The following is an 18,670-nucleotide window of genomic DNA, read 5'->3' as shown; positions in this document are numbered from 1 at the left end:
GCCACACTTTCGATGAATGTCTTATCGATAAGGGGTAAATCAGCTGATTTGCCTCCGCCTCTCGCGAAAAGTAAACAAATAAACACCAAGAAATAACAAAATATGGCATTTTGCATAGCAGTTATTGGCAAGGATGTGAGTTTTATTTTTCATTTGAATACAATTAATTGCATGACAAATTCCCCACAGAACGCCCCCCTGTACCTGACCACATCCGATATGGAGCAGGAACTGGAATTGCAATATCATGTTAACGCCGCCTTAGACGTCGTGGAGGAGAAGTGCCTGATTGGCAAGGGTGCTCCGGAGTCCAAGGAGCTGTACCTGGGACTGCTCTACTCGACAGAGAACCACAAAATGTACTTGGGTGTAGTTATGCTGGTGAATTTGCAACTGATTGGTGGTTGATTTCATTACAGATACGGCTTTGTGACCAACACTCGGGTGAAATTCATAGTGGTCATCGACTCCAGCAACGTTGCCCTTCGGGAAAACGAAGTTCGAGCAGTGGGTATCCAATCTAACTATCTAAATGAAAGCCCCAAATACCTCCTACCCTCTGTATCTTCCAGATCTTCCGAAATCTCCACTTGCTCTACACCGATGCCATCTGCAATCCCTTTTACATTCCCGGCGAATCGCTGACTTCAAAGTAAGCGGGCTTCTCCTTAAAGAATATATAAGTTGCTCTTAATACGTTACTTTTATATCTGCAGGAAGTTCGATCGCGCTGTCCAGAAACTGATGAGCGGCACTGCCTAGCTGTAGATTAATACTGAACGAATAATAAAGCGAATTATTTATCAAATGCATACGTCTTTCTAGGAGGGATGTCAAGGTGGCCTGGCCAAGTGCCCGCTCCAAGCTAGACTCAAGAGAGATACGCACCGGAGATACGCAAACCGGTCGTTGGCTGGCTAGCCGTAGCCAAATATTATGCTAATTCGACATTTTTGACAAAAATAATTCGAGAATTAATTATATCTTTACAATGTGTCTGCTAGTTGACACATAGTTAGTTAATGTCTCCGCGTCAAACTCGTCTTCCGTCTGTTTCGGGCATTATTATGGGATTCAATGCGAACTTTAACTGAACGGCAATAACGAGGCACACATAAACATGTATTTTGTCTTATCTAATGCATAATTAATGAAATCAAATCCTACGCGTCTCTAGACTTGAACTTGGGCGCCACCGGCAGAGGTAAGCTGAGCATCAGTATCATATAAAAAGCAGGCAGAAGTTCCAGTTCGATATCAGTTAGCCTTCTCAAGTCTTTCAACAATCAACATGAAGTTCTTCGTAAGTGGCTTTATCGCAAATTGATCCTTTAATGATTCTAGCTGATTTGTTATTTACAATCCTTGTAGATTGCTTTCGCCTGCCTGTTGGCCGTCGCCCTCGCCAACGAAGATGCCAATGTTCTCCGTGCCGAGCAGCAAGTGAATGTTGACGGCTTTGCTTACGCTGTTGAGCTGGACAACTCTGTCAATGTGCAACAGAAGGGTGACCTTAACGGCGAAGAGTGGGTGGTGAAGGGAAGCCAGTCGTGGACATCTCCCGAAAATGTGCCAGTGTCCATCCAATATATCGCCGATGCCAACGGTTACCAGGTGGTGTCTGCCAACCCTCCTCTGCCCACCCCACCACCAATTCCAGAGGCCATCCAGCGTTCTCTGGAGTACATCGCCGCCCACCCCCCAAGTCAATAAATAATGTTAAATAAATGTGTTGAACTTTACTTTCCTAGACTTTTAATTTCTTCCCAAAAGGACTGTCGCTTCTTAAACCGAGTAGACAAACATATATACGCATCGTATTAGCGGACAGAAACTTGTTGGTCAGGGTCTACCAGACGGATGAATTATATTAGTACGTAATATGTATGGGTCTGACAGATGAACATTGTACCCAAACGCCATGCTGCCCCTGAACTCGGGGTCGTTCAGTTTTCACTTTCGATTTAGGATCACTTAGGAGCTGTTACTTTAGGATCACTGTTACGTAATCACGTTTTTTACCGGTTTTTAAACCATATCCATATACACCGGACCTGGTTTTGCGGTTTTGAAATAGAAGTAGACTAGTTCCCATTGCATATTTCAGAATAAGAAATTCCATATATTAGACTTTATTCTATGCAGATCATATCAAAATAATGAAAAGGGGTATAGTTATTTTTTTTCTGTTTGAAGACATTTAGCAATCCCTATCTAGTCACGTGATCGCGATGGGATAATCAGGCTCTTTGTTGTCATAATTTGCGATGCAAATGTTAGGCTTTTGGTCTTTGAAAGTGATGCGACCGTTTAAGTTGTGCGATGCAGATTATGCCACTGCAATTATGACGTCGACGGGTAAAGTGAATGCCATCGTAAATTACGTGGTGCAACCAGGGGCAGAAGTAGCAGTATCCGAGGTAACTGAAGTGCCCGATCCGCCAACGATCAAGGCTAACCATCGTCGGCTCTCAAATGTCAAAATAACATTGAAAAGCCTGCGCGCTCCGGTTACCGATTTGCCGCCAAATCGGCATTCTGATTCTGATTCGGATTCGGATTCTGGGTCGTTGGGGCTAATCGTTCTGGAAGCACAACATGGAAAACCCGACAGATGGCTAGCGTTAAAAACACATCTCAACGATGATGGATTGAGATGGCGAGAGGGCGATGTCAATATGCCACCGAGGCTGTCGGGGATCAGATCGGAAAACACTGCCGGAAAATAATAAAATCTCTGACATATGAATAAATATGTAGTTTATAGACCAAATTTTTATAAGAGGTATATAACATGTGTTTAATGAATTTGTATGCAGTATTTAACTTATATTTTAATAATATAAGTTTGTAACTTAAAATAGAACAGACTGAGATATTTTTTCTTTAAATGAATACAAGGAATCCCATATTATTTCCTCCGTGTAATCACTCAATGAGATTTTTCGGATTCTTTGCGGCGCCAAGGATTCCTTTCTCCCGCTCAGCTGTTGTTCATTACTAATTCCTGGCATTTTGAGATATGTGTGTCGCATATATTACTTGCTAATAAATTAATAAGAGCATAAACAAATGGTCAATATGTCAGAGTGACGTCAACTTTTTGGCGGCTGCTTTGGCTGGCGCTGTCATAATTGGAAAGCAAGATTTGGCTTCCTCGATTTTCCCAATATTCCATAGCCACATAAACAAATACGTTGGCTGGTTTCGAAAATGTGTGCCACACAAACTGCTATTTTATTAAAATTTATAAATCAATTTGCATATCATGGCTGGCATTAAACAAAACGAATAATTAATATTATGGCTGATTTAAATGTGAATATATATGCGCGCGTATGGGAATAGGAAGCTGAATCGCAAAAGACAATATTCGAATCGTTTATAAAAATGTATTAACACATTGCTCGTTTGATATTTCCATGTGCGAGTTGTCGGTGTCTGTGTGTGGAATGATTCCATCCTCTTAATTAATGTCGATTTTTTAATTGCTCGTTAATTTGGCTGAGTTATAAAATGATTTTATGGGCACGTCGTGATTGATTCATAAAGCGTGTCAGCTGGAAAATGTGATCAGATTTGATCTAATTATGAGGGAATATCTGATACTTATTTAAATGAGCACCAATTAAGCGTACACTGGGCGAAATTCAACTGCTGAACTGATACTATAACATCTTTGTCTGGAATTTTGCTGACTCATTTCGTATGGTAATTTGTTAATAAAAGCGAAACCGAAATTCAAAAGCCGTAGAACAGGGTAGGTTTTTAAGTTTCAGCCTGAGTTTGTAGTTATTTAAGTGGCTAAAATCAAAGACCAGTATTACGTCCCAAAAGTATAAAAAGAGATGTTTATTTAAATAAGGTTATTTAAGACTATTTTTTATCGTCATTAAGCGTGTTTAATTTTAACAGATGTTGATAGCGCATTTGGAACTGGTTTATCAACAGCATGATTTACAATAATTCCAGCTGCCATCGAATCTGATAATGATTTTCCCGCAGTGTCGGCTAAAAATAGTCATTGTTAAGCTTAGCAAACCACTACAAAATCGTATTGTAGTGGGTGGATGTGGTTCGGATCGTCTGCTCTTGGTGGTGATGGTGGTGGTGGCATTGGTGGTGCTGCTGCTTTCTGGTGGCCAGGCGCAGTAAATTCGGCAATGCTCAATGGTTTTACAGTGCTTTTCGTATTTTCCTTTTTTTCACTCCACGAAAATTAGAAACACATTTTAAGATTTCCACAGGTTCGTGTGCGCGTTCACTTCTTTTGTTTATTTCGCTTGGTTTTATTTTCGAAATGCTGCTGAAAACCATAAATTAGCTTGTTACTTTTGGAATGCCTGGCGTTGTGTGTGGGTGTTTCTGGGGTTTCTGGGGATCTCAAGAGCTCAATGAAGAAGTGGGGAACTGATTCAGTCGTTAGCGGTGATCGATCTGGTGAACAACTAGCACAGGATTTAAAATGGATAACATTGTGAGTGCCACTGGATTATAGAAACCCCTAGGGGTAACACCTTGCACTTGAAAGCAGTGTTAAGGAATAGAGAAATGTCGTTTCTCATCAATTTAAAGATTTTTACCGAATTACAAACGAAGTAATGTATGGAAATTCATGGAACTTTCTTCTCAGGACGAAGACCTGACCCCCGAGCAGATTGCCGTTCTGCAGAAGGCATTCAACAGCTTCGACCACCAGAAGACCGGCAGTATCCCCACCGAAATGGTGGCCGATATCCTCCGTCTTATGGGTCAGCCCTTCGACAGGCAGATCCTTGACGAGCTGATCGACGAGGTCGATGAGGACAGTAAGTGTTCGCAGCCTATATTGCCGGGTGCCCAAACTAATCCTCGATTCTTCTGCAGAATCCGGTCGCCTGGAGTTCGAGGAGTTCGTCCAGCTGGCTGCCAAGTTCATCGTAGAGGAGGATGATGAGGCCATGCAGAAGGAGCTGCGCGAGGCTTTCCGTCTGTACGACAAGCAGGGCAATGGCTACATTCCCACCTCCTGCCTGAAGGAGATCCTCAAGGAACTGGACGACCAGCTGACCGAACAGGAGCTCGACATCATGATTGAGGAAATCGATTCCGACGGCTCTGGCACCGTTGATTTTGATGGTAAGTGCGCGGACCAATTAGCCGCCGTCAGTCGGGCTATAAAGATCTTGGATTCCTTGGCGCGCTGCCATGGTATTTTCCACACAAATTATATCAATTTGTTGCGGTGGAGAACCCCTACCCCTCCCCACTAACACCACCATCCCACCAACGAGGGGAGACGCCCTTGTGGTGCTTTATTTATAGTTCTTTAGATCTTTACACAGAAACAAGCAGATCACTTTGCCCCAGATTCTAAGGGGCATTTCACTATTCCTAAAACAAAATCCGTCCATATTTTCCGCCTTTTATAATTGTTCCGATTGGTGTACCAGTTTAAAAAGAAACAAATTTGTATTATGAGGTTTTGGTCCAATTTCCACTTGTATTAGTACACAAACCATATTTTAGTTATCAACAATAATAATAATTAATATTATTTTGTATTTAATTTCCAGAATTCATGGAGATGATGACTGGCGAGTAAGCATTGTGGACCCAACGTATCTCATAATTGTCTACCCCCCAACACCCGAGGCTTGAATAAACGTTTTGTATTTTATTTCTACGATTGAGTAATCATAATTACGCTATAAATAATCCGCTCGTTCAGGAACCGATTGAGTAGAAAAACCCAAAGCGCGGCAAACATTCTATGGCTGCAGTGCATCTGCATCCGAGTTGAGTCATCTTAATTGCCAATTGCCACCCTCTGGCGTGCGGATTATTATTAAATTTCAATGTTTGTGCAATGGGCTGGGAGTGGGCGTGGCCGCTCTGCTCATTTGTGTGTTAATTTGGCAAGGCCATTCGGCGTATGAGTGATGCATGTTGCGCATACGCAACGTGGCCAGATGCATGCGGAGTTCTTTGTTTCAATCTTTCCGCTATTACTTGCGGCAGTGCGTGCACATTCCGTTTGCCACTTGACTGGCGTTCTGGTCCGCACAGCTGTGACCATCCCAAGCAGAATAAGGCCCACTGACAACCTGCTAGATTTTTGCCTTTCCAAACAGCCAATGTAGTATATCATAGCTATGCATGCAGGCTGGCAAATGTCAATGAGCATTCTCCTTGTTGCCAAAAGATGTCAAGCATTTACGCTAAACTTGGCCGCCGCGACATGCAGTGAGTTTGTTTTCCCAAATTCAGCGAAAAGAAGCAACTGCCCTTTCTGAAAAGTTAGCGAAAAAAAAGGAGAAGGGGCTTGGGGCAGATCGATGTGGATGGGTTGGGGTTTGGATGTTGCCACCAAGTGGAGCAACTTGTTTTGCGCAATGCTTAGTCTTTCGGCCGGAGGGTGTCGATATTAGTGGTATTTATTACCGCTTCGAATCCAGTTTTCAGTTTTTACCCAATCATTAGGTGAAAGGTCACAGACTGGACCTGGACGCCCTGTGAAAGAGCTGAAAATGTGGCGGATTGTGTTGGGTGTCAGATTTATTGACATCCGCCTGGGCAGACTTCTCAATATGCGATTCTTGACACCGAGCGCATTAAAACGGTTTCCCAAACGTGCAATTCAATGGAGATGAAGCTGAATGATGATGATGCGCTCGAGCGTTGAGCGTTTCGATTGGATTCCAATTTACGAGCACCACCAGCAGCAGTTGCTTGCTTGCTAATTTTTACCCACTAACCGAGGAGAGATGTGGCTGAGAGCGTTTGTTTAACAAGACAAGGTACATTGAGTAAACGAGATGCCGCCGTTGAGACAATAGTCAAAATGCATGGGCTTGCGGATGAGGATGCGGGGGCACCACCACCTCCTCCTCCCTTTTTCGTGCGATTGTTTTCTGCCCCAGCTGGGGACGGAGCCTCAGCTAGCACCACCACCATCACCACCACAGCTGCACACGATTGCAATAAATGCCATAAAGTATCAAAATCTCAGCACTCGCTCAGCACCGAGCTCCAAGCTGCAAGCGGCAAGCTCCGGCTGCAGTTTTCGTTCATTCCATTCCATTTGATTGCATTTGGCGCCAAACCAAGTATAAAAGCTGGAGAACTTGGGCTGCGATCGGCACACAAGTACCGTGACATTCGAGGAGCCACAACACGACACGCGGAGGCACTGCATCGCTGGTGCGGCAAAGGACTTACGTGGATTAACCCAGCTTTGTGGATAAATTAAGCAGTGGATAAATTGTGGGTGCGCCAAGGATTCTTCTTCTTAATCCTCGATCGAAACAATCAAAAGATTGCTGTCATGGCTCTTAAGTGGGTAAGTTCAGTGAAAGAGGAAAGTAACTTTGGGTTAGAAAATTCAAAAGATCCAAGTGTTCTAATGAAGAGTCCTTTGAAACTCCATATGCTGTTGTGGTTAGAAATTATTGTAGAGCTTTACTAATTTTTCCCGAAAAGTATCCTTCTTGAGATAATGACCTAGATTCAAAAATATATTTCAATGTTTGAATATAATATTCATATTTATATTCATATTTTCCGTTTTTATTCTTTTCGGATTTTTTACATTCATTACATTTTTACATTTTACATTCGAATGCAAAGATCTTAATGCTTCAAATTTAATTAAATTGATTTCATTACCCAATTTAATTTAAATGAAAGTAAAGTTACGAATTTTACCTTAGAATAAAGACATTCAATTATTTTAGTCTAGGGAATTGTCTCATCAGAAATCTGTATTAAATTGGCATAGGAATATTCTTATTCATCAAGAGTTTATAACTTTTCAGGAAACTTTGATTTAGTTAATTATTTAATCTCAACTTGGCAACTCATAAAATTCCGCGAAAAAGAACATGCCTAAACAATAGGCCACTGGAGTGTCCCATCTTGGATATTTTAGCACAGCCAAGGGTTTCCCCATTGCACTTAGCATATCCGATTGTCTTGAAAAGATCGAGTAATCCCCGTGAAACGCATAAATTAACAGCCCATTTGCAATCGGAGATGGTGGATGGCACGCAAAGTTGCCCAAGATGGTTTGGTCGTGGCCGATCCGCCCCGCCTCCAAAGCAGATCATCGAAATGGAAGCAGTGGCGACCCAATTGGCAGCCCATTTGCAATAACCGCAATTATATTTGCGGTTGCGAAACGCTGTCGAAGATGTCTGCTAGGTGGTCACGAACTCCAAGAGGCTCTCACAGACTCCTCAAGATATTCCGGCCCAAGGGGCAGGCGTTGCTTGTTTCGGTTGCATGTGCCACAGTCGCCGGATGAGTCAGTGTGGCAAATGTCAGAATTTCCACAATATTACATTATTACACTGCCCGGCTGTGGCGACAAGTGAGCTCATCATCGTGCCAATCGATGGAGCTGTTAGGTTTATGGCCCAATGGAATTCGTAAACGGTTTAAACTTCAACTTGACACTCGCTGGTCCGCTCCGCTTAGCCAACCTTCCCAGCCAGCAATTCTCTGTGGCACTCTCGGTTCACACGCTGCTGCATCTTCAGACGTCTTCTGTCTAACAAGAAGTCCATAAATATCATAGTTCGCCTCAGGCTGAGACAATGATGAGCCAGCCCGATGTTGATACTATAGTCAAGAGTCCCCGCTGCACTTGCAGCCTTAATGGGCGACGACGATCGGTTGCAACAATGGAAAACGTGAGCGGATCGGATTGCGTCGTTCTGTCAATGGACAAATGCTTCATTGATGAAATGGCCGACATTTGGCCACACTCTTGACCCCTTTGGAGGTTCCCAGCGGCGGGGTCATGATACCCACTTGGCCGAGATGTGTATCAGGGCTTAATTAACAGCAGAAACAATTCAAGGTTCTTCTTGTAATTTGAAGTTTGGAAAAAGCTTATCGTTTATTTTTGGAACGAACCATTGCTGTTTAACTTAAAATACACATTTATTACAAATAATTACCAAAATGCTATCATGAGTAAAGTACAGTTGTAAAAAATGACATAATGTTAGTAAGACATTAAAAATCGTTTAAAAGTATTTCTTAATACGAATAATTCGAAAATAATAATTTTCAGACGCTTAACATTATTTTAAGTTTAAATACGTCCTTGTGCTCAAGCAACAAAAGTTTATTCGAATAACACTTTTTATGGCGGTCGTTAAATGACTATTTCATTACATTTAGCAGCCTTTTTTCATGTTATCTTCAGATTTATGAATTAGCCGCAGTTAATGAAGTTAAATTTTAAACAATTAGCCACCCCTGCGATTTTTCACTGGCATTTATTTTGCAATCAAATAAGTCAACACGCCAAAGATTCGCTTCAGGCCAAATTGAGAACGTGGATCGCGATGGAAGATGCTGGATTCGCATGAACTTTCCATGTGCTTGCATAAATTTGTGAACTTACCGGGCAATCCCTACCTGCAACGATCTTTTTCAGGCTCTGGTGATCACGACGCTGGTGGTTGCCCAAGCAGCCAAGCTGGATAACAAATACCTGCCCCCACCTGCAAGTGCGGCCAGTGCGGGCGGCAGTCCGGGAGCAGGGCTTCAGGGCCCAGGAGGTGGCTTCGGCGGAGGTGGAGGATTCGGTGGCGGCGGAGCGGGTGGAGGTTATGGAGGAGGCGGCGGTGGCGGACCAGCTGGCGGCTTCGGTGGAGGACCAGGCGGTGGCGGTGCTGGTGGCTTTGGTGGTGGTAATAACGGACTTGGTGGCTTCGCAAACGGAAGACCCATTGCACCTGGCGGCGGCGGCGGAGGCGGCGGAGCACCCGCTCCACGCCCCAGTCCGTCAGGTGGCGCGCCACCAACTTCTGGACCTCCCATTCCGATCCTCTCATTTGTCAACGAGAACGACGGCGATGGCAACTACCGTTTCAGCTACGAGACTGGAAATGGTATAAAGGCCCAGGAGGAGGGCACCGTTAAGAACAAGGGATCTGAGAATGAAATCCCATCCGTGATGGGCTCATACTCCTACACAAATCCCGAAGGTGAACTCGTCGAGATCATGTACACGGCGGATGAGAATGGCTTTGTGCCCTCGGGCAACGCCCTGCCCACTCCACCGCCCATTCCGGAAGCGATAGCCAAATCTCTGGCTGCCCAGGGCATCTCCATACTGCCGGGTGGTGGATACAGTGGCGGTCCTGGAGGACAGGGTAAGTTTCTACAAAATAAATCAATGGATTAACATTCCATTTCATTGCTCACTTTTGATTGCAGGAGCAGGTGGCGGCGGAGGCGGTGGTTCGGGATATGGAGGCGGATCCGGATTTGGAGGCGGCGGCGCAGGAGGAGGATCCGGTGGAGGCGGAGGTGGAGCAGGAGGTGGCGGTGGATATGGATCAGGTAAGATACGAATTCAAGTCACATTTTGACCCTTTTTCTTTTTTTAGTCTTTTTTGACTTTAACTTTGATTATTTTTAGGAGGCGGCAGTGGTCGTGGAGGAGCACCAGGAGGTCCAGGTAACGACTGATTTATTTATACAATTTTTAAAAATGTTAACCCCTATTAGATTAATTTAATACTTTATCGATTCGTTTGCTTCTTTAGGTGCGCCAGGTGGAGGCGGATTCGGAGGTCAAGGTAAGTTATGTTCCAACGGCTTACACATGGATCTAAAATACTATTTATTTTTTAGGAGGTGGAGGAGGCTATGGAGGAGCTGGTGGCGGAGCTGGTCGTGGTGGTTCCCCAGGAGGTCCTGGTAAGTCCTTTTTCTAGATGAAATTTATTGTTCCTAAAGAAAATCCGTCTTAATTCACTTCATGAATTTATATTTATTTTCATATATTTCAGGATCACCTGGCGGCGGCGGATTTGGTGGTCAAGGAGGTGCTGGCGGCGGTTATGGTGGTGGCGGCGGCGGAGGACGCGGCGGTGGCGGAGCACCAGGAGCTCCCGGTAAGTTAACGAAAAGTGTTACTCCATAGATACTCAAAACTAATAACTTACTTCAACTAAAGGATCACCTGGCGGTGGAGGTTTCGGAGGTCAAGGTAAGTGATCCCGCCTGACTTTGCGGTTCAAGTTAAAACTATATACACTTTCCAGGTGGAGGCGGAGGATTCGGAGGTGGCGGCGGACGCGGCGGTGCTCCTGGCGCTCCCGGTGAGTTCATGATTTCATTCACTTTATATAATAGATAACACATTGCTTATTTTCAGGATCACCAGGCGGAGGCGGATATGGTGGCCAGGGAGGTGCTGGCGGCGGCTATGGAGGCGGCGGCGGTCGCGGTGGTGGTGGAGCACCAGGTGCGCCAGGAGCACCAGGATCCCCAGGTGGTGGCGGATTCGGAGGTCAAGGTAAGGGATTTTAAAACTTACTGCACATTCACCTCGAATAATACATTCATCTTGTAGGAGGTGGTGGCGGATTCGGAGGAGGTGGTGGTCGTGGAGGTGCCCCAGGAGCTCCAGGTGAGTACAAAACATAAATTGTTTGTTACTGAAAATAAGGAATTATTAATTAATAGGATCGCCTGGTGGAGGAGGATTTGGCGGTCAAGGTTAGTTAGCAAAACAATATTCCAGTTGCAGGTCTTAAGTAAAACATCTTCATCTTGTAGGTGGGGGTGGCGGATACGGAGGCGGCGCCGGTCGTGGTGGTGCTCCTGGAGCTCCTGGTAAGTCGATTTTAATATCTGCCTAGTGGCTTTAAAAACATACCATTCGTGTTTCGCAGGCTCTCCCGGAGGAGGAGGATTCGGAGGCCAAGGTTAGTAACTTAGTAACAGTACACTGTGCATTCCACAAAACTTACGAAATTCTTCAAGTTTCCGACTACTTGTTAAACTGTGTTATAAATATTATAATAATTAAAGTAATATTTATTTTTTAGGAGGTGGTGGTGGCTTTGGCGCCGGCGGTGGTCGCGGTGGAGCTGGAGGAGCACCCGGTGGACCCGGTGAGTAACATTGGTTTTTGTGATGAAGAGGTCACTCTCCCAATTTGTCACAACATATAGATGGTATTTACATTTTTTAATGTAGGATCTCCAGGCGGTCCAGGTTATGGAGGAGGTGCCGGTGGACCGGGTAAGAAGCATTATAGTTATAAACCCGGTTTTACAATCTGTGTGATTGCAATTGTAAAACTTGAATTAGCCTCATTCATCTTCATGAGAAAATGATGTGAAGAGCTACACTAGACAAGTGCTATTCCCACACATTTCAGTTTTTTTATTTTGACAATTCTTGTTTGGCAAAGCCTTGGTCTATTGTTTTACCCACGATCGACTAACGATCTTTCATGCATAAAACATTTCGGCTTGCACGCGGTCTCTTTGAAGTCGCTAGATTATAATAATTTTAAAGACTGCTTTAAATAATTACAACTAATCAAAGAGGGTTTACATAAATTTAATGCCACTCTAATCGCGATTGTTTCCATTTTTTATCTAGGAGGCGCCGGTGGACGTCCAGGCGGACCAGGATTGCCCGGCAATCAGTATGTTCCACCAGCGGCTGGTGGCGGAGCACCCGGCTCGCCAGGCAGACCAGGATCGGGAGGAGTTCCCGGCACAGGATCACAGTACATTCCACCTGCTCCGGGAGCGCCGGGCGGAGGTCGTGGAAACGGAGAGTTCAATCCTCAGACGGGCTATAGCTACTAAAATCAGAATTTATTCCAAAACGCCAATCAAATCTCTCAAATCGAAGAAACGTCATTTCCGTGCAGGCTGCCCTCAATGTTCTTTCGCTAAAACAATTAATTTATTTATATAAGCTTACCTCCCTCTTCCACTCTGACAATGTGTGTGTGCAACTATCGAAATAAATGATTATTATAAAATATTTGCTTATCATTTTGCGCCGCGTAAGCTGCGGAAATTGAAACAAACTGCTTGACTTTTCAGATGCATGTATTTCATGCCTTTGAGTTGCGACTACATCTTCAAACTAATCAATCATTTAAATGACATTAATTTGTCGTTATTTCTTTGGGGACTTCTTGAAGCGTCTGCCGTACTGATTATAGCCATATGGATCCACCAGGTTGTTCGGTCTGCCCCTCAGTTGTTGGGTGATTAGGGCCTGTTGCTGCTGCTCGTTTTGCTGCTCCTTCTGCTGCTGTTGCTGCTGCTGCTGTTGTTGCTGCTGCTGCTGCTGTTGCTGGTTGAGATTCTGCTGCTGTTGTGCCTGTTGTGCAGTAAGATTGCTGCCAAACGATTGCTGGCCAAATTGTCCGGCATACTGACCGGGTAAGTTGCCGGAATGCAACTGATTGAACGGCTGTTCCGGTTGATATTGCCCGGAGTTTGGCTGCTGCTGCTGCTGGAAACCGCGTTGCTGTTGCAACTGTTGTTGCTGTTGCTGCTGCTGTTGCTGCAGTGGAGTGAGCGGCTGTTGTCCTGGAAGCTGGGGACGAAAGGGGGCGTTGGGCAGTGGGGGTGGCAGCTGGCGGAAGGGCGTCTGGTATGGATTCAAATTGGGATTGAGCAAGCCCTGTTGATAGGGCTGGGCACCTGCGAAATATTGAGGGCTAGATGGAATCCCCGTGCCCTCCGCTCGAAATCCGTTCTCATCGGCGATGTAGCGCACTGTGATGGGTGTGCCCTCCGGTGAGGTGTACGAGTAGGATCCCTGAATCACCTGTTCAATGGCAAATAAAGTTGTTGACAAATAGCACCCAAAAGCATGATACGAATTTTTTAGTTATAGTTAGCTCAACGCCGAAAAGATTGCAACGCATTATGTCCCAATTTGAATAATATGATCGTTGGTTTTTTGAAAATAATTTACTTGAATTTATGCATAGATATGTGAAGCTTAAAAAACTTGTTCTACTAAAAAATAACAGAAAAATTTACTTAAAAAAAGGCTGATGTAAATATCAACAAATAAGTCTTAACACCATTTTCCATCAATTAATGCTATAGGATCATTTAGAAGAATATCACTGAAAAGTTTGCTAATCAATCTGAATAGTAAACCCACCTGTGCCTCAACTCCCTCACCATACCCCAAGTTCTTCACGTATCCCTGTGCCTGGGCAGTGGTTCCATCGGCCGACGAGTATCCGTAGGAGAAGCTTCCATCCAGATTGAGTTCGTTTTGGTAGGCAGTGATGGGCACATAGTTTTGCTGCTGGTACTGGTTGTAGCGGGTATAGGGATTCTGTAGAGCAGCTCCAGTTAGTGGAGGTGCCAGTGGGTTCAGTGGATTCCTTTGACCAGGAAACAGTCCTTGACCCTGTACGGGATTCGGCTGGCGTCGCTGAAAGGGATTGGCCTGCTGTTGCAGCGGCTGCAGTGGAGGCACCTGCGGACGCTGTCCCTGGAATCCGGTTCCTGGCAACTGAGCCTGGCTGACGGAAAACCAGAGGCTGGCCAGCAGACAGGCCACCCAGCGGAGGTGCCGGAATCGAGGGGTACGGGCTACAGACATTTAGGCTGTCAGTGGGCAGGTGCCGTGGATCATAAATCTCGCGAACGGAGCACAAATTACACGCTCGATAAACCCGACGATTCACTTATGGAGCTGGGAAACACTGCTGATGCTGGAGATTCAATCGCGTACCGAAGCAAATCCGTTGCTGCCACTGGAAGTCACTGATCGAAAGCCGTGCCACGACTGCAATTGCGGCTCCCACCGGCGGCCGTATTTATGCGGTTCTCGATCGTCGGGCCCGGCGGTTCGTCAGGCCCTAAAGCTCAGCTCAGTTATGGTCAGAACAATCGGCGGCTTCCTGTGCCCTGGCTATCGGCTTCTGACTGCATCTCGATGGTAATCTCGCGGGCGGCCAGTGTAATTTATCTGCGTGTTAACAAGCCGCTGGGCTGGCAGCTTTATTGGTTTTTTATCGGCCATTGACAGAAGGACAAACGAATTTCGTTTGGCTTCGGCTTTGGCCTGGGCTGATTGATATCTTCATGGTGGCCCACCGGTCGTCTTCCGCGCACTTGTTTATGAGCCAGCCCCATATGCAAATTCTGGGTCTTTTTGCTCCAGCACTTGTCTTCGCATCTGCCTCAAAGGTGTTTGCTTGAGTTATGTGCTGACAGTGGCTGGTGGTCTATGTTGTATGTTGGATAGCCCCTTCATTTTCCCTTGGTCAAGGTGGAAATCGGACCTCAACTTGGCCTACAAACATCATTTGTCAAATGGCATACTAATCAAATGCGATACTGCTTATCCCCAGGATAGCTTGAGAGCTTTTCGTGCCCGAAGTGTTCCATTGTTCCACGCTCCAGTGGGGTTAATCATCAATCTCGATGGGACGGGGATTGCTCATGTCTAGGTGTGATGTGGTCGCCATCACTCATTTATAACTGCCAAGTATCTGACAGATACATTTTCGTTTGTCATCAGTATGAGCTGCCATTAAAAGGCGAACATGTCTTGTTCCATGTTCAGCTTCATCTATAATTGCATATGCTAATTCTGTGGAGGTTTTTCATTACGAAACAAAGGTCAACACTCGCGTTTTATGGGTTATGGGTCACCACTCAATTGGGAGCTTATGCTTCTATTTAAATCTAAAGCTAAATTTCGGTTCCTGTCAAAAAATTAAAAAATTTGCGTTTTTTTTATGAAACGATAAAGATATGGTGGCAATAAACTAAACTTTAGGTGCCTAGGTAATGTGAGAATCTGCCTAAAAGTAGAAGAGATATTTTGACCCAAGAAATATAAATAACGGAGCCGCGAAATATGCTACATAAATATTCGAAATCCAAATAGGTTCCACTTTCGCCCTTCACGACATTTTCATACGCTTCGCTGGGAAATTTTAGCACATGCCAAACAGGTTAATTTTAAAATTAATTGATATTTTTACTTATAAATTATATCTAAATTGCTTAGATATAAAAGATGAGAGTTATTCAGTTCGATGAACTACTTTTTGCTGCTTGTCATCTTCCTTTTGTTATTATTAATTAAAAGGGTATTGTTCATTTAAACTTTTTAATTTCTTATGATTTGCAATGTATAATGTATATAAAAAAATCGATTTTACAATACATTTCCGATGTGTTGTTGTTTTAAAGCCCATATATGCGACGTGAAATCAACGGCCGTGGGAATTTTTTATGTAATTTGATTTTCTGCTAGTTTGGTTATTACACATCTCTTGTTTTTTATTTAAGGTAATGATAGGTTTTGGCAGCTTCCATATGTCTAAAAATAACTTTGATTTAGGGTTCGAAAATGTTTTGACCCAATAAGCAGATCAAATTGAATGTGTTCAATATTAATTATAAAATGTTTTTTGGCCCATATTGGCCAATCGCTGCCTGATTGATTTGCCATTTGAATAATTCGCAAACTTGGGGTATAAATAGCCATAAAACAAAGCTTCAAAATGCGGGAAAACGAGGCGATGCGGGGAGCTTCGTAAAAATGCAGAAATGCGAGACACAACAAGCGCATAGTACAAGCCAACACAATGTGGTTGTTGGCCGATGAGCAAACCGCATTAAAGACAGGTCGGACACTCCTCCCACGACTCCAACTGCGACTGAGCCATGTCTATGAGCCATAGGCCTTAGCCCCAAATCCAAATCCAAATCCAACTGAAAGTCGGACAGCAAAGGCGACGGTTATTAATAGATGGCAGCCAGAAAGTTGCACCGCTTCGAGATGGTTTAGATGTTTCATACTTTGTTGAGTGGGCCTGACATTTTGCAATTGCGAATTGCATTAGTTAGAAATTATGGCCGCCAGCGGAGCTAATTGATTCACTTTGTGGCAGTGCGTAGTGCGACTGCAACAAAATTGCGACTGCGGATCTTCAGGTTCCGGCTGGCAGATCTTGGCTAAAGGTTAGAGTGTCGCAGCTCTGAATTATGACCTCGTCGGCATTGCGGCTGCTTCATTAATAAGTTTCCACTTCTGTGGCAGGCGCGTCAAATGCCGCTTTGCAAAGAGACACTCGAAAAAAATAGAGTAGGGTCCTTTCGGCCCTTAAATTCTTATAAAAATAAGCTAATAAGATTTACAGTCATTGTGTCACGTACAAATTCATGAAAATCTAATTATTTTTCGGTTTTCCATAACAGTGAATGGCGCGTAGTGACGAAGCGCACCTAACTGTACAAGAGAAAAATATATGTAGAAAAAGTTGTTGAATTTATTTTAAAATGGAAATAAAATCTGTTGTAATCCTTTTTAGACTTTTTGTTTCCCCAATTATTTCTCCATGTGCATGCTGGCAGTCATACCTGATTCCGCGGGATTTAAACCAACTCACCGACTGGGGAGCCACCAAGAATCAATTTATTAACACGTTGCCCGAGAGCCTGGCCGTTTTGGCAAGTGGAACTGGAAATTGGAACTGGGCGGGCCAAGGCAAATGCCAAAATGCAACTTCTGCCGCAATGTGGTGCTGCTGCTGCCGCAGCCCAGTTGCGAAATTGCTGGAAATTATTATTGAATTCTTTTTGTCTTGCCGTTGCCAGCATGCCGTTTGCCATAAATGTTAGCCGCTTCTCAAAGGCCCAGAGGTGCCCACCCACTGTATCAAAGTTTGCTGGCTGGAATTTGCATGTAGAAGTCAAGTCAGGTGGAGCAGTCGTTCGTTACCATTTCTGCACCTTTCGCTTGCCACAAATTGCCGCAGTGCCGGCAATTGTGACAAATTTTATTAGCTGCTGCACCTTTCGAGCAGAGCCCACGCCATTCGCATGTGCCTATGATGCTATCTGCATTGTGTAAACATGACAGTTTACCTGCTCTCCACACTTCTTAATCGCCATTTGAATTGCAAATCTGAGGTTCAACAAACCCCAAAAATTCTGAGACACAACGAGCCGCTACTTTCTACTGACCTCAATTAAAAAGCATCTGGCATTGCATAACTTTTGTCTGCTGATTGGGTGGAGAAATGTATCTATGTATCTGGACTATCGTCTAACGGATTGCTATAAAAAGCGCAGAATCTTTCCTACACGCTTAGTATTAGCATAAATCATGTTCGCATTGGTAAGTAGCGGATGGCTCATGAATACCCTGGCGTTAAGTGACTCCACATCATTTTTCTTCATGTTTTTTCTTTTTTTCTTTTGGGAACTTCCAGCTATTGATCTTGACTGGCTGCCAACTGCTGTGGAGTTGCCCCGCTGAGTGTACTTCCATTAACGTGCCGGTGCCAATCCTCAAATCGGTGACCGAACAACTTAGCTCGGGTTCCTACCTATTTTCGTTCGAGTCCGCAGATGGCACCTATCGCGAGGAACTGGGCATAGTGAGCTCCGATTCGAAGACATCTGACGACGATCTCGAGGTGTCCGGTATTTATCGCTATATCAACGACTGGGGCCAGGAGGTGGAGGTGCGCTATACGGCGGACAAGAATGGCTTTCTGCCCCACGTTCGGTACATATCCAAAGGGGAAGCCTATAAACCAATTCGCATAGAGCCATTAGCTTTGATGGGCATACATTCTTGAAAATGTTAGCCAGCCAGGCAATTACCAAAGCCAATCGCCAATCCAGGGGCGAATGCCCGGCTTTGGGGCTCAAGGAGCGGCACACGGCAAAAAATATATGCAAACTAGTATTATTATAATTAATAAAAGTCATCTTTAAGCATCCGAATTTTTAGCGAGCGAGAATCACCTCATCGAAGAACGGGTATATATATAAATGATTTAAAAAAAATTGATTTTGTAATGTTTTTTTGTAGTATGCAACTTTTTTAACAATTTTTAACAATACATGAAAATGTATTATGA

The 18,670-nt window shown here is 44.3% G+C and overlaps 6 protein-coding genes across 8 annotated transcripts; 5 read left to right on the top strand and 1 right to left on the bottom strand.

Annotated features, from left to right (window-relative positions):
- The first annotated feature begins 14 nt into the window (after positions 1-14).
- Positions 15-805, top strand: CG9067 (uncharacterized protein). Its single transcript, NM_136818.2, has 5 exons — positions 15-135; positions 190-359; positions 420-507; positions 573-652; positions 717-805. The coding sequence occupies exons 1-5, from the start codon at positions 103-105 to the stop codon at positions 760-762; spliced, it is 417 nt and encodes a 138-aa protein (NP_610662.1). The 5' UTR covers positions 15-102; the 3' UTR covers positions 763-805.
- Positions 806-1,252: 447 nt separating this feature from the next.
- Positions 1,253-1,741, top strand: Cpr47Eg (Cuticular protein 47Eg). The gene is made up of 2 exons (NM_136817.4): positions 1,253-1,303; positions 1,372-1,741. The coding sequence occupies exons 1-2, from the start codon at positions 1,292-1,294 to the stop codon at positions 1,711-1,713; spliced, it is 354 nt and encodes a 117-aa protein (NP_610661.1). The 5' UTR covers positions 1,253-1,291; the 3' UTR covers positions 1,714-1,741.
- Positions 1,742-4,411: 2,670 nt separating this feature from the next.
- On the top strand, positions 4,412-5,853 carry TpnC47D (Troponin C at 47D). 2 transcript variants are annotated; one of them, NM_001299381.1, is made up of 4 exons: positions 4,412-4,477; positions 4,634-4,808; positions 4,867-5,118; positions 5,556-5,853. In NM_001299381.1, the coding sequence occupies exons 1-4, from the start codon at positions 4,466-4,468 to the stop codon at positions 5,582-5,584; spliced, it is 468 nt and encodes a 155-aa protein (NP_001286310.1). In that variant the 5' UTR covers positions 4,412-4,465; the 3' UTR covers positions 5,585-5,853. The 2 variants fall into 2 exon arrangements, with proteins under 2 accessions (NP_001286310.1, NP_476968.1); NM_057620.6 differs by having other exon boundaries at positions 5,556-5,663.
- Positions 5,854-7,122: 1,269 nt separating this feature from the next.
- On the top strand, positions 7,123-12,783 carry Cpr47Ef (Cuticular protein 47Ef). 2 transcript variants are annotated; one of them, NM_136816.3, is made up of 17 exons: positions 7,123-7,321; positions 9,428-10,148; positions 10,213-10,338; positions 10,418-10,456; positions 10,545-10,577; positions 10,633-10,698; positions 10,791-10,895; positions 10,958-10,990; positions 11,046-11,102; positions 11,159-11,299; positions 11,357-11,413; positions 11,470-11,502; positions 11,563-11,619; positions 11,679-11,711; positions 11,835-11,900; positions 11,986-12,030; positions 12,397-12,783. In NM_136816.3, the coding sequence occupies exons 1-17, from the start codon at positions 7,307-7,309 to the stop codon at positions 12,606-12,608; spliced, it is 1,839 nt and encodes a 612-aa protein (NP_610660.2). In that variant the 5' UTR covers positions 7,123-7,306; the 3' UTR covers positions 12,609-12,783. The 2 variants fall into 2 exon arrangements, with proteins under 2 accessions (NP_610660.2, NP_001188905.1); NM_001201976.2 differs by lacking the exon at positions 11,470-11,502.
- A 58-nt stretch (positions 12,784-12,841) lies between these two features.
- Positions 12,842-14,572, bottom strand: Cpr47Ee (Cuticular protein 47Ee). Its single transcript, NM_136815.2, has 2 exons — positions 13,933-14,572; positions 12,842-13,587 (listed from the first exon to the last, which is right to left on the bottom strand). The coding sequence occupies exons 1-2, from the start codon at positions 14,380-14,382 to the stop codon at positions 12,928-12,930; spliced, it is 1,110 nt and encodes a 369-aa protein (NP_610659.1). The 5' UTR covers positions 14,383-14,572; the 3' UTR covers positions 12,842-12,927.
- A 3,319-nt stretch (positions 14,573-17,891) lies between these two features.
- Cpr47Ed (Cuticular protein 47Ed) lies at positions 17,892-18,619 on the top strand. The gene is made up of 2 exons (NM_136814.2): positions 17,892-17,919; positions 18,014-18,619. Exons 1-2 carry the CDS (start codon positions 17,908-17,910, stop codon positions 18,383-18,385), a joined length of 384 nt encoding a protein of 127 aa, NP_610658.1. The 5' UTR covers positions 17,892-17,907; the 3' UTR covers positions 18,386-18,619.
- Positions 18,620-18,670: the final 51 nt, after the last annotated feature.

The sequence above is a fragment of the Drosophila melanogaster genome, chromosome 2R (genome assembly GCF_000001215.4).
Source record: "Drosophila melanogaster chromosome 2R".
NCBI lineage: Eukaryota > Metazoa > Arthropoda > Insecta > Diptera > Drosophilidae > Drosophila > Drosophila melanogaster.
This window is presented reverse-complemented; position numbering and strand designations above follow the sequence as displayed.